This window comes from Berghia stephanieae, chromosome 13, assembly GCF_034508935.2.
Source record: "Berghia stephanieae isolate SIO BIC M18660-M18661 chromosome 13, UCSD_Bste_1.3, whole genome shotgun sequence".
Lineage (NCBI taxonomy): Eukaryota > Metazoa > Mollusca > Gastropoda > Nudibranchia > Aeolidiidae > Berghia > Berghia stephanieae.
The window spans coordinates 16,630,237-16,646,147 of record NC_088372.1 but is presented as its reverse complement, the minus strand read 5'-3'; the positions used below and the strand labels follow the sequence as shown (position 1 = coordinate 16,646,147).

General features: G+C 35.2%; 1 protein-coding gene across 3 annotated transcripts in view; it reads left to right on the top strand.

Annotated features, from left to right (window-relative positions):
- LOC144959115 (uncharacterized) overlaps window positions 1-14,583 on the top strand; it is a 41,016-nt gene extending 26,433 nt beyond the window's left edge. For 2 of the 3 annotated variants that reach the window (XM_078891542.1, XM_078891540.1), the window contains 4 exons: window positions 1,484-1,564; window positions 5,632-5,742; window positions 10,586-11,209; window positions 13,108-14,583. In XM_078891542.1, the coding sequence (XP_078747668.1) occupies window positions 1,484-1,564; window positions 5,632-5,742; window positions 10,586-10,757 (364 nt within the window). In that variant the 3' untranslated portion in view covers window positions 10,758-11,209; window positions 13,108-14,583. Of the gene's footprint in view, window positions 1-1,483; window positions 1,565-5,631; window positions 5,743-10,585; window positions 11,210-13,107 lie in introns of those variants that run through there. The other variant, XM_078891541.1, reaches the window with a different exon arrangement.
- The last annotated feature ends 1,328 nt before the right edge of the window (window positions 14,584-15,911 follow it).

Sequence of the window (15,911 nt, the reverse complement as noted above, 5' to 3'; positions counted from 1 at the left end):
AACAGAAACAACTCTGTTAACGGCCAGATAGTCATTTTACATCTAAGTACGGAGAGAGAATGTGAGTAGAGAGCCTTTTACTCAAGGACTCAACTATGCACCACTCGGGATTCGAACCCCGTGGCATCCCGATCATACCACGAGACCGGATAGCCACACCCAGCCACAAAAAAGATTTTTCAATGTCAAATTTTGTATCCTCACAATTATTCTCATTTGGGAAAAGTAGAAATAAGCAAAATTGATTATATTTTCAAACACATCATTCATTCATTGTTGTTTTTTTTATTTTACCTTTTGAGAAATGAAAAGAAAAGTACATTCAATAAAAAGTAATTATTGCAATTTGAAAAACAAGGTTGTCCTTCAGAGCCATTAGACCCATGGAGCGGGAGTTTATCCCAGTTACTTTAGCATGAAACGGACAATAACAATTGCTTGCAACCCTTTAGATAAGACGCTGGTCTATCGCAGAATACTTTCCGGCAAATCTAATAGACCCAGCTACCCATTCACGGCTGGGTAGACAGGGTCATTATCTAGTCAGCTGATCCTGCGTAGGACGTTGCTTCCCGAACTTTCTTGCGAAACAGATTACGGTTTTCCGCCAGTCTACTTGCTTGAGTTGTTGTCATTCCCAGCCATTCACATATATCTTGTTCCCAACTTCTTGTCGGTCTACCTCTTCCTCTCTTGCCGTCTACCCTTGTCTGCAGAATGTGCTTTTCTAATGATTCGTGGCGAGTCGTGTGGCCAAAATAGTTCAGTTTCAATTTCTTTACAGTTTGAAGACAGGGGGATCAGAAAAAAAACAACACAAACATCGACTGCATCCGTAATCGATCTCGGTCCTTTTGCGTGGGAAGCAAGTGCTATCGTCGCCCCCCCCCCCCCCCCCCTCCCCCCCCCCCCCCCCCCCCCCCCCCCAATTCGAAAATAGTAATCATGTTTGTTTTGCTTTCCGTCAGTGAAAGTTTGTTTTCGCTTTTACCGGTTTGGGCAGCCATGTATTCTAGTGATATGACACTCACCGTCGGGTCTGAATATCCTGAGTTTGAGTCCCGCTATGTGTGGTGCATAGTTAAGTCTTTGGATAAGGCTCTTTACGCACATGTTAAGTCTTCGGATAAGGCTCTTTACTCACCTTTTCTCACCGTACTCAGTTGTAAAATGCATACCTGTCCGCTAACAGGGTTGTCTCTGTCGGAAAACAAAATGTAATATCGCCTGTAAGAATCATATTATCCCGTTCTACGTTGTTACGTGTTGATGATGTTGGATATGGACCGCCTTATAGCGCGTTGAGCATGGTGAATGGATACTACGATATATAAAGGCTCACGTTTCTTTACAGCTTCGTGACTGCAAATTGTTGAGGAACACTGATTTATTCCTTTTCAGTGAAATTAAGTTTTGAGCAACAATGGTAACACTCTTTTAATTATTTTCTTTTCTGTTTCATCAAAACACAATGACATCAAAGGTCCAACCCACAAAGTTCAGGGAAAAGAAAAAGAAGAAATGTTGGCCAGAATAACTTACATTACCATGGATGCTGTGTTTCGTGAGTCATCATCATTAAAATCGTCATAATCGTCACCATCATCATAATCATCATCTTAATCATTTTCAACATCATCATCATCATCATCATCATCATCATCATCATCATCATCATCATCATCATCATCATCATCATCATCATCATCATCATCATTAATAATAATCATTAACAAAAATAATATAATAATAATAGTAATAAAAGTAATTGTAGTAGTGGTAGTAGTAGTAGTAGTTGTTGTTGTAGTAATAGTAGTAGTATTAGTAGTAGTAGTAGTAGTAGTAGTAGTAGTAGTAGTAGTAGTAGTAGTAGTAGTAGTAGTAGTAGTAGTAGTAGTAGTAGTAGTAGTAGTAGTAGTAGTAGTAGTAGTAGTAGTAGTAGTAGTAGTAGTAGTAGTAGTAGTAGTAGTAGTAGGTGGATTTCTTTAGTTGAAAAGCATAAAAGTGTATTCACACTCGTTTGACCCCTCAATATATTCGGTAAAAACAGTTATCATAATTTATTATACACAATAGAAATCTCATTTACTGTTCTTTTCAATGCAAGTTTACACTTTATTAATGTTTTGTGTGCCCTACTTGTTTCTTAATAATAATAATAATAATAATAATAATAATAATAATAATAATAATAATAATAATAATAATAATAATAATAATAATAATAATAATAATAATTATAATAATAATAATGATAATAATAATAATAATAATAATAATAATAATATAATGATAATAATAATAACAATAATAATCATTATTATTATTATTATTATTATTATATATTAGAAATTATTTATGTTTTTTAATGAATGTTATAATGTTATAATAATGATTTGATTTAATAATATATTATATAATAATAATAATAATAATAATAATAATAATAATAATAATAATAATAATAATAATAATAATAATAATATAATGATATAATAATAATAATAATAATAATAATAATAATAATATATAATAATAATAATAATAATAATAATAATAATAATAATAATAATAATAATAATAATAATAATAATATAGGGAATATATTGGGCTTTACCCCAATGTCTCCTTTGAAGAAAAAAAAAAACAAAAAAAAACAGCTCATTCCTGAAGATTGTTTCTGTCAGTTGACAATCTGCCATCTATCCATGTGGTCTAGTGGTATGACACTCGCTTTCGAAGCTGAAGGTCCTGGGTTCGAGCCTCGCTCGGGGCATAGTTGAGTCCTTGGAAAAGACTCTTTACGCACATTCTCGCACCGTACTCAGGTGTAAAATGAGTACCTGGCCGTTAACAGCGTTGTCTTTGTCCGGAAATAGTATAATATGCCTAACAGGCGTCATGTCCCTTCCTCCATGTTAAGTGTTGCTGTTGAGCAGGGACCCCTTGCAAAGCGCTTTAAGCACGTTTAATGGATATTGCGCTATATTAAAAAAAAGTTCAAAAAATAGCTTTAAAAAAACAAGAACTGAACATTTGTGCATGAAAGGTGCCAGACAGAGCAAGAAAGAAAAATATAAGGAAAAAAAAACATCCTAAAAGTCAGTCGACCTCCACACACGCGGAATATCCATTAACTCTCTCCTTACCAGCCATTTTCAGGATTTGCCCCAAAACCCCACACCCAACTAACACAAAAATATATTTTTTATCACTCAAACACAATAGCAGTAAAGTTCTTGCGTTACATAGAGTTTCTTTATCACAACATGCTCTACAACACACTGTTCATTTTCTGTAAATTTTATTATGTACAAAAGAAATTTGAAGAAGAGACATGTTGGTTGTATCGTAACGAATGCAACGATTTTCCTACAGTTGGTAAGAAGAGGGGAGAGTTAAGCCCCCAAAAAATATAGTGTAGTCACTAATTTTTACCTTAATGAGTAGCATCGTTTAAGGTATGGAATGAGGCACGTCCCTACTAAAATGCCATCCTAAATGATACGAACTACATCCACACACATTTCCCCTCTTCAGGTATAGACACTTCTTTAACCTCAATGAGTAGCATCGATTAAGGTATGGAATATAATAAGGCCCATCCCTACTATGTAAAATGCCATCCTAAATGATACGAACTACATCCACACTCATTTCCCCTCTTCAGGTATAGACACTTCTTTAACCTCAATGAGTAGCATCGATTAAGGTATGGAATATAATAAGGCCCATCCCTACTATGTAAAATGCCATCCTAAATGATACGAACTATATCCACACTCATTTCCCCTTCATGATAGGCACTTCTTTAACCTCAATGAGTAGCATCGATTAAGGTATGGAATATAATAAGGCCCATCCCTACTATGTAAAATGCCATCCTAAATGATACGAACTACATCCACACACATTTCCCCTCTTCAGGTAAAGGCACTTCTTTACTCCAATATGCACGATCAGGATAATAAATGCACCTATGTCAATTGTCACTAGTGAATAACGCAATATTTTTTTGTGGACGAATCTGGTAAGATTGGACTCATATTATAGGATCTATTTGTAATATCTAATAGTTTAAACAGTCATCACATCATTTCCCTCTTAACGGATAGAACTTTTAACTGGCTCATAAGTATGAATATAATGGCGACCCCTATATGAAAATTACTAATGACGAGCTATATAATAGTGTACCCAGGAAAAATCATTTATAATATATGATCATTGTTTTGGATTTATACATCTGATCTACATGTAAATTGCAGCTGACATAAGAACTAAAATACCATTTTTTTGTTCTTTAAAACCATGGTGCATCGCTTTAGGCTACGTGAATATAATAAGGATCCTACTATGTAAATGCACCTAAAAACTGACTAATCACATCAGTTTTTGTAAAGGCACTTCTTTAACCTCAATGAGTAGCATCGATTAAGGTATGGAATATACAAGATATGAAGTGAATAGAAAAGTGCCAGAAGACAATAGAGAATAAAAAATTTTCGCGGCGGTGGTGGGGTTTGAACCTGCGACCTTATTGGTACGACAACTCCGCCTGGCAGTGAGAGCGTGGCTCTACCGTGTGAGCTATCCACGAACACTAAAATATTCGTTTCAACTCAAAGTCATTACTAGATCCCTCTCTCACCCACTTCTTGAGACCCCCGATTCGTTCGTACACCACCATCGCGAATAATTTTGACCAGCAGTTAAGCTTAATAGCCAATATCTCAACACAAACATATAACATAGAAACGATTGAGACATTGAGTATGCTCCGGTGTATGGGGTGAATTTTTTAATTCAGAAAAGTGAGTGGAGCAGGCACTTATGTTGGTAACAACAAGATATGAAGTGAATAGAAAAGTGCCAGAAGACAATAGAGAATAAAAAATTTTTTTGGGTGAGAGAGGGATCTAGTAATGACTTTGAGTTTGAAACGAATATTTTAGTGTTCGTGGATAGCTCACACGGTAGAGCCACGCTCTCACCTGCCAGGCGGAGTTGTCGTACCAATAAGGTCGCAGGTTCAAACCCCACCCCGCCGCGAAAATTTTTTATTCTCTATTGTCTTCTGGCACTTTTCTATTCACTTCATATCTTGTTGTTACCAACATAAGTGCCTGCTCCACTCACTTTTCTGAATTAAAAAATTCACCCCATACACCGGAGCATACTCAATGTCTCAATCGTTTCTATGTTATATGTTTGTGTTGAGAATATTGGCTATTAAGCTTAACTGCTGGTCAAAATTATTCGCGATGGTGGTGTACGAACGAATCGGCGGTCTCAAGAAGTGGGTGAGAGAGGGATCTAGTAATGACTTTGAGTTTGAAACGAATATTTTAGTGTTCGTGGATAGCTCACACGGTAGAGCCACGCTCTCACCTGCCAGGCGGAGTTGTCGTACCAATAAGGTCGCAGGTTCAAACCCCACCACCGCCGCGAAAATTTTTTATTCTCTATTGTCTTCTGGCACTTTTCTATTCACTTCATATCTTGTTGTTACCAACATAAGTGCCTGCTCCACTCACTTTTCGGTATGGAATATAATAAGGCCCATCCCTACTGTGTAAAATGCCATCCTAAATGATACGAACTATATCCACACTCATTTCACCTCTTCAGGTATAGACACTTCATTTCTCCGAATACTGCCGTCAGCGATCACAACAATGCACTTGTCAATCTGGTTCACTTTAGTGATGAACGACAATATTTTTTTGTGGACGAATGTTGGTAAGTTGGACTCCATTTACAATGGGTTTTTTTTTATTCTAATAGGTTTAAACAGTCATGACGTCACTTCCTTCGTAATGACGCATTGTAACTTAGTAACTGGCTCTAAACTATCGAAACAATATTACTCCGACGAGCTTAAAAGTGTACCCAGAGGAGAAAGGCATTATAAATATGATCATGTTTTGACCTTTATACATTCTGATCATATGACATGTGAACTTTGCTAGCGAGCATGAAGAATAAGTACCGCTTATTTTTGTTTAGAACCCGGCTGCTTGCCGTTGCTGGGCGACGTGACATCATAATAGTGAATCCAATTGATGAGATGACTTAGAAAACCTGCTAAAGTCACATCCAGATTTTTGTAATGAGTCAAGAAACACTCTCAAACAATATTTTTGATACTATCTACGTGCGGCAATGTGGTCTAAAGGTAAGACACTTGCTTTCCGATCGGAAGATCCTGGGTTCGAGCCTCGCTTGGCGCATAGTTGAGTCCTCAGATAAGACTTTTTACTCACATTCTCTCACCGTACTGAGGTGTAAAATGAGTACCTGACCGTTAACAGCGTTGTCTCTGTCCGCAACAATTTTAATATCGCCTAACAGGTGTCATGTCCCATCCTACATGTTAATTGTTGCTGTTGGCTAGGGGCCCCTTTTAAAGCGCTTTGAGCACGTTTGGAGGATAGTGCACTATATAAATGCTCTAACTTGTTTTGTTTTTTCTAACCGTATAATCGGGTGCAAAAAATAATCGACGTTTCAGAACAACCAGGTTGTTATATCATATCATATCATATCATATCACATCATATCATATCATACCCTATCATATCATATCATATCACATCATATCATATCATATCATACCCTATCATATCATATCATATCATATCATATCATATCATACCCTATCATATCATATCATATCATATCATATCATATCATATCATATCATATCATATCATATCATATCATATCATATCATATCATATCATATCATATCATATCATATCATATCATATCATATCATATCATATCATATCATATCATATCATATCATATCATATCATATCATATCATATCATATCATACTATCATATCATATCATATCAACATATCATATCATATCATATCATTTCATATCATATCATATATATCAATCATATCATATATCTAAGATAATCTATTTTCATATCAACACATTATTTTCATATCATAATACATGTTCATTATCTATTAATAGATTCATATATAATCGTGAGGTAACTTTTAAAACTTGTTCAGATGTATAATCACATGTTATTTTGCATAGATTTCGTTCTATTTATCATATATTTTAGTTTCCATTTTCATCTATTCACGGTTTTGTTTTGTTTTGTTTGTTTTTTTTTGGGGGGGGGGGGGGTTGGTTTTTTTTTTGGTTGTTTTTTGTTGGTTTTTTTTTAAATATTATTATTATTATTATTGTGGCAAAATTTCAGGAAGATGCTAAAGCCGTTACAATATAATCCCACTTTTTGTTTTAAAAAAGGAGAAATTTGACTCATGCGAATATTTAGATACGCAAAACTTGGAAGAAAATAAAAACGCATAAAAAACTTGCATAGTGATAGAAAACTATGATACGCAAAACTGGGAAGAAAATAAAAACGCATAAAAAACTTGCATAGTGATAGAAAACTATGCAATAATCTGATATTGTTTCTATCATTTCTATTTTAAGCAATTGCATCAATTCTTTATCGGATAGTATTTATGTTTTTATAATAAATTCTCTAATTCTGATGGATATGAATTCTTCTCATTTGGATCACTCTGGCAGCAGTTGGTAGCGATTGGTCGGAATGGAGCAGAAGATTTTTTTTCCCCGATTCCTGTAATTATGCGCGGCTTTGTAGTCTTGTAGTATGGCAATCGCTTTCCGATCGATAGATCAAGAGTTTGAATACTGCTCTGAGAGTAGTTGAGTCCTCGGGATACGCTCTTTATTCACGTCTTTCACCGTACTAACGCGTAAACTTACAAGGTGCTGTTGCCATTTTTTTTAGATAAAGAATACGCTTTTACCGGACAGGCACTCATTTTACACTAGGGTATGGTGAGTCTTTTCGTGTCGACTCAACTGTATGTCGCCGACAGCAGCGGAACTCGAACAATCGACCTACAGGTTAGACCGCAACGCCACTGATTAACAAGACGCTCCTATAATTGTGCGATCCGAGACTTGTATGCCAGTGGTTTTAAAATGGCGTAAGAATAGGCTTCAACAGTCGTGACGTCACTTCCCTCGTAATGACGCATAGTAACTTAGTAACTGGCTCTAAACGATCGGAACAATGGTGGACGACCTTATGAAATACTTCTCCGAAGAGCATAAAAGTGTATCCAGAGCAGAAAAAAACATTATAAATCTGGTCATGTTTTGACATGTATTAATTACATGTGAAAAAGATCTAGCCAGCATGAAGAAAAAAAAGTACAAATCTTCTTTGCTAAGAACCAAACTGCTCGTTGCTGTGCGCCGAGACATCAGACTATTGAATCCTATTATTATAATGAGTAATCTGAAGTCACTACGCTCTTTGTAATTGTTATAAGGTCTCTAGTTGGATGGTTATTTCTCATCAAATTCCATCAATCAGACTATATATGGTTAAAGCTGTGTATAGTTTTGTTCTTGTTTGTTTTGTTTGTTTTCTTGTGTTTTTTTTGTATAAGCTTAATTTGTTGGGCATTACTGGTGTTTATAATCATTTAGGGTTACATACGACGTGCCCTTATTTTTATATATTATGTACACGTCAGTTACATAGGTCAAAAGATCTTTAATACAATTTGCAAATATAAATAGAATATAGTTAATACTAATAAAAGAAAAAAATTAATGAATGCATGGATATTACTTTATTGCCTAACGGTCTAGCCAGCATGGAGAATAAAAAGTACTGATTTTCTTTCTTTAGAACCAAGCTGCTCTTTGCTGGGCAAATATAAATAAGCTTCCAGATTTCTCCGTGATAATCGTCTTTGGCCTGTCTTCGGGCCTGGAGCGCCCTCAGATAGGGATATAATATATATATATATATATATATTATATATATATATATATATATATATATATATATATATATTTATATAAATATGTATATATATATATATATACATATATATAATATATATATTGAATCGTGTGGTAAATATTTTAAATAATATATATATATTATATATATATATATATATATATATATATATATATATATATATATATATATATATATATATATATATGAATGTTGGTGGGTACTCGTAGGTCTACCCATAAAAGATCTGAGGTACGCAGACGACACTGCACTATTGTCCACAACACCGGGGGGACGAGAGAATCTAATAACATCTGTAAAGGAACACAGCGAGACCAAAAGCCTTAAGCTGAATATAAAGAAGACCAAAATCATGAATACTGACAAGTACAAAACAGATGCCATCATAAAATTCAATGGAGAAGAAATAGAAAGAGTAAAGAATTTTGAATATCTTGGAGCCAGGATTGAGTACAACGGGAAATCGGCCCCAGAGATCAGGAGGAGACTAGCAATGGCAAGATCAAAGCTAGAAAAGATGAATAATATCTGGAAAGGGCAGTGCATTCAAACAAAAATCAAAATCCTCAAAAGTTTTGTTTTCCCAACTGCAACATATGGATGCGAAGCGTGGACTATCAGCAAAGCAGAGAGCACAAAGATCACAGCTTTGAAATGGCATGCTACAGAAAAATACTCAGAATATCATGGACTGAAAAACAAACAAAGAAGTCCTGAGAAGGATCGGAATAAAATCACCAATTCTTCTTCAAACTGTAAAGAAATTGAAACTGAACTATTTTGGCCATTCGACTCGCCACGAATCATTAGAGTAGCACATTCTGCAGACAAGGGGAGACGGCAAGAGAGGAAGATGTAGACCAACAAGAAGCTGGGAACAAGATATATGTGAATGGCTGGGAATGACAACAACTCAAGCAAGTAGACTGGCGGAAAACCGTAATCTGTTTCGCAAGAAAGTTCGGGAAGCAACGTCCTACGCAAGATCAGCTGGCTAGATGATGGTGGGTACTCGTAGGTACGAAAGTGCTCGATAATGATGGTTAGAGCTAACATAAAATATAAAATATAAATTGTCACTCAAATATATAATTATAATATATAATATTATAATGCTAACGTCCAGATAGCATGAAATAACAACTCATATATACTCTTCCTCAAGAAGTACCGCTCTGCTCTAGATAGAAAAACTCGCGAAACCATGGTATTACAAATATGTTCACATTATATGTTGCAAAGTCATACTGATATCATTCATATCAACCTCATAGGAATAGAGAAGAATAGTGTGCAGAAAGAGCTGTTGATGTAGACTGAAGATTAGAAGGACATTTCAGAAAGTTAACTCAATGTAATTCACGCACCCCATATTTATGAATAGCACAACACTGAACAGGATAAAACACATCTGTCCTTTACGATACTTATGTTAGAGAGGGGGTTTTGTTGTAAGCGGCAGGTTTTATAAGGCTATGAGTCTTTGTTTTGAAGATAGGGTGGAAGGGCGTATCTTCTAGTTGTTCTCGCTTTATATTTCATGGCTCGGTATTGGCGGAGTTTGGGCGATTTCTAATATAGGTGTGAAGTTTGCGCCTTCGTCACTGGGGACTATAATTTCGTGTCAGCTGGAAAATGCCTATCCGTTATTTTACCTAGTGACGGAGATAATCAAACATAATTCTTCAAACACTAAGGTATTCTTTTCATTATTTTTGTATTTCATCACCCAGGCACGAGTCAACTTGCCCACTTGGATGTGCGTGTCATCAGCAGACAGGACTGTTCAGAGCTCTTGTTCATCGGTCATCACCTACTCATCCAAGCCCATACGTCGTACGAGTAATTCGTATACCTAGCAGCTGCAAGTGTATGAATACCCCCGCTCCCTGGACCGGGGATTAGAGCTTTAACTTCAGATTTGGTTTTTTAACAAGAAGATGGGCATCTGAACATCATTTCATTGCATTGAACGTTGTTCTTTTCTCATTTTTAAAGCGTACTAATACATCATGCGCATTAAATCACGGTCATTACAAGAAAGAAATTAGTAAATAAAACTCATTGAATTGGCACGTGCACAACTTTGGCACTATATCTAAATGTCTTGTATAGGATTCTTAAACCTTTTTTCCAACAACAGTCTACACGTTTTTATATTTCACTTTCTAAACTGCATTACACAGTTATTCCTCTCCGCCTCCCCTCTTTTCACTTAATCAATTGCGCACCTTTTAGAAATATCTAGTATTCTATTTTAATTTGTGATTCCTTACAAAGGAGCATACTATTTCCTGCCAACCAATGTTTTGTTAATTCATCGTAACAACGCCACTACCACATTATCTCATTCATCTGTAGTGTTTCATTCATCCTGTTTTGCTGATAAAGGGGAAACCCGAAACGTTCATTTGATCTGTTTTTTTTAATAAAATTGAAGCTTACATTCAATTTCATATCATGTATTTCTTCGAGCTCCGAGCAGCAACATAATTTACACAACTTCTTCATTGGAAATTTCGAACGAATTCCCAATGAAGCTTCGCGGAAACGCGCCTATTCTAATTTCTTATACCACTCCATTAACCTTACCTATATTATTTCTAATAAAAATGTGTTCTTTTTATTTACAATGATTATCTAGCTCTCAAATTGAACGATTTTTTTTTCAATTCAAATATTCATTTATTGTCGGCATTTTAAAAAATGTTTCGTAGATAATATAGTCAGGCTAATAGAAGCCTTTGACCGACATAGGTTTTAACACATAGTGCATAAAAATACATAGTAATACATTTTCCCTTAAAAACATTCCCTCATCAAGATCAATCATGACACACAAAGAAAAGTAACATAATATTATATATATATATATATATATATATATATATATATATATATATGTGTGTGTGTGTGTGTGTGTGTGTGTGTGTGTGTGCGGTTAGATTTATTACCAATATGACATTTGCATGACTGGCCATTCCATGAGAGGATATGATTTTTGAAAACATAAAAATGTGAAATTTTCCTGATGTGCTCGGGAAGTTCATTCCAAAGCACAGCAGCAGAATATCTTAAAGATCTTTTGCCATAAGATGTTGTTCTGACCCTTGGAATATCAAGGAGGTTTGAATATCTAAAATTGTATCAGTTATTTTTCAAAATGACCATATCAGATAGACAAGGAGGAGCAATTTTGTATAAAATTTTTAACGTTTCTAAAGCAATTGTTCTCATTCGTCTTATTTGTAGGGAGGGTACTTTGGCCTTTGAAAGTAATTGGTCGTAGGATTTTTTGTCATCTTCCTAAATAAAACGCAGTGCTCTTTCTTGTATCTTTTCAAGTTTATCACAATTAGTTTTAGAGCAGAAATGCTGTTTGACGTTAATATTTACCATTGCAGCCGGTATATCACTTAGTGTCAAAATCTATTTTCTGTAAATCTGCGAAAAATAACTATTGTATTCCTACGTTTGTTAATAAAAGATAACAGGCACGTCTCATAATATTTTTGATATTATTTTCCCCTTCCCCATAAAAAGTAACGCGTAATTAAATCAAGTTTGCAATAATAATTTCTGACGTCAGATTATCAAGCCTTAGATTTCAACAAAAATTAGATTATTTGAAAAGAATTATCATTTAATCGTCTTTGAAAATGCCTTTTATTCGAGGATGATGAAATCGGAATCTATTGGAGGATAGAATAAATGATGTTCATACAGTGCGTTTTATTCCCAACGAGCACCAGTTCGTGCAGCATTAGGAATTCCAAAAAAAAAACAAGAATTACGCGAACCTGGTTTTTATCAAAACTGAAGGGTTATTATCCACGAGCACTTAATTCCATATATTCTACTCGCCGGTTATCATACGGATCTTTCATCTCTTTTTATTTATTAAACGAGTGATTTTTATCGAACCCAATAACACAACGAACCTGCGAGTATGTGTTATTGCAGGGTAAAAATATAACGAGTTTGATAAATACAAAGAAATAACAGAATACATTTATTCCACCCCTCCAAGACAGATTGTTAGATATTTTGTAACCAAATGGTATGGAATACGTTTTTCTATTCACCATAATTTGTATCTTTCTCCTGCTTGAATGACAATTTGACCCAAAACTAAAAACGTTATATTTGTAATCGTGCGCACTGAAAATTATTTTTAATTACCAATCAGCTGCCTATTACACACATTTCATAACAATGTGAAATTGAATGTAAGCTTCAATTTAATATAATGGAGGTTTCGGGTTTCCCCTTTATCAACAAAACTGGATGAATGAAACACTACAGACGAATGAGATAATGTGGTAGTGGCGTTGTTAAGTGAATAAACAAAAACACTGATGGACAGGAAATACGATGCTCCTTTGTGAGGAAGCGCGAATTGAAATGGAACAATAGATATTTATAAGATTATAATTAATTAAGTCAAAAGAGGGGAGGCGGGAAGGATCTGTGTAATGCAGTATAGAAAGTGAAATAAGATAAATTGTAGGCTATTGTTGGAAAATAAATACAATGGAATTGGAAAAAAATACAAAATATAAGGGATGCAGGTATTACTATAATCATTAGTGGCAGTAGCAGCAGCAGAAGCAACAGTAGTACTTGTAGTAGTAGTTGTAGTAGTAATAGTAATAGTAGTAAGTAGAGGTGGTAGTAGTAGTAGTAGTAGTAGTAGTAGTAGTAGTAGTAGTAGTAGTAGTAGTAGTAGTAGTAGTAGTAGTAGTAGTAGTTGTTGTTGTTGTTGTTGTTGTTGTTGTTGTTGTCATAGTAGTAAAGGTACTGGTATGCTATTTAAGGAAAAAACGATGGATTGCGGGGGGAGTCGGGCCGACAAGAGATGAAAGTAGTATAATATTTAAATTAGGTCCAGTCTCGAGTTCATGCCGTGAGGTGACAGAGTGTACGGTGTTCAGCTTAGTATCAGTTTTGCCTCCGTGTATATCCTATGTTGTTTAGTGGTGTGACAGAACTGATGGACGGCGATTTGGATGTCGTGCAATCCTCGATGACTGGTCCCATTGAAGTGATGAGCGACAGGTTTGTCCTGGTCGTTTTCAATATACCGTAGATGTTGTCCTAACCTGTCGCTTAATCTCTTATCAGTTTCTCCCACATTTCACACCAAGAAAATGTGCAAAAATATTCTGCAATCGTTAAATAAAATTCTTATTAAACGCGTTCAAAGCAATATTTAACGATTAGTCTTCTTCTTCTTCTAGGTTCCATGCCTGGTCCAGGCATCGGATACTGCATGAATTATCTCTATCCATTCCTCCCTGTCTCTTGCTTTTTCAAACAGCACTTGGATTGTTAGGTTGGTGAAGCCCTTCAGTTGGTCTATGAGTGTTTTTCTTTGTCTCCCCCGGGCGCGTTTACCAGGTATTTTTCCACAACTTGCCAGGTATTCATTCTTATTTTTCCTTACTATGTGTCCGAAAAAGGATAGTTGTCGATCCGCTATTAAGGGCATTAGTTTCCTTTGTTGGTATGTTTTCAATATACCGCAGATGTTATCCTAACCTGTCGCTTAATCTCTTATCAGTTTCTCCCACATTTCACACCAAGAAAATGTGCAAAAATATTCTGCAATCGTTAAATAAAATTCTTATTAAACGCGTTCAAAGCAATATTTAACGATTAGTCTACGTATTTACTAAGAAATGATCGGGTTTTCGAATGAGAGGAGTTGATTCATTTATATAAACAAAAAGATGAGTCTTGTACAATTTCTATTATTATATTGATCTACCTTGCCCTACCCTATCTTTTATAATGACCTCCGTATTCATAGTTATTGTATATCTGGCTCGTAAAAAGTAATAAGAAAAAATGAATATGTACCTCAAAAAATAATAAAATACCAAACATCGAACGTTTTGGGCTCAAAACCATTCTTCGGCCAACAGCAAAAAAAAAAGACAAAAATCATTAAAGCAAAAAGACATAACAGAATAACCCAGATAAATGTAATGATGTCATACCGACCACATCGAAAATTCAATGCAGTCGATTACGATTTGTATGTAGTTTATAAATGTTTTAATTGTTCTTTTATGTTGTCATATTGTTGGCTGAAGAAGGGTTTTCACCCTGAAACGCTTCATGTTTTTTTGTTTGTTTGTTTTTTTTTTTTTTTTTTTTGTTGTTTTTTTTTGTTGTTGTTTTTTTGTTTGTTTTTTTTTTTTTTAACTGTTATATTCATTTCGTTTTACACTTCACAGCTTAGTGTCACATTATCTGGGCCATGTGAGTATTTTCCCCAAATGTAATTTAATGACGGATAACAAATGCAACATCATGAGGCTGTACTGTAAACGTAAACTGAGTGCATTCAATTTCCTCTCCTGTTCGTGAATAATTAGTGTGCCATTGACGCAATACATTTATGTAATTCTCTCACAACAAACACATGATACATACCAGCAAACAAAACTATGTGTAACCAAAGACGTTTATATTACTATTCAAAGATTTATTTAATGAGAACTGATCGTCCAGAGGTGTTTTAAAAACAATAAACAGAAACTCCGCGTGTTGATTCACTTTCTTGGTAGGAGATTGAAAAAAAGTTTAATTCCGGGATAAAACGTCCGCGTTCGATTCCTGCACGAGGTTCGGCTCATTCACTTTGTTATGGTAAATCAAAAGACCGACTGAGAGGAAAGGTCAAATGGAGGGCAAGACGGAACGGAATGGAAATTGAACGCACTCAGTTTACAGAATAATAGGTATTATTGTGCGGCTATGTCGTCAAGTAGTATGACACTCGCTTTCGGATCGGATGGTCCTGAGTTCGAGCCTTGCTCGACGCATAGTTGAGTCCTTGGAATAGGCTCTTTACTCACATTCTCTCACCGTATGCAGGTGTAAAATGAGTACCTCGCCGTTAACAGCGTTGTCTCTGTCCCGAAAAAATTGTAATATCGCCTGTCTCGTTCTACATGTTACGTGTTGCAGTCGGTCAGGGTCCCCTTGTAAAGCGCTTTGAGCACATTAAGTGGATATAAAAGCACTATATAAAAGCTCAATAAAAAAATA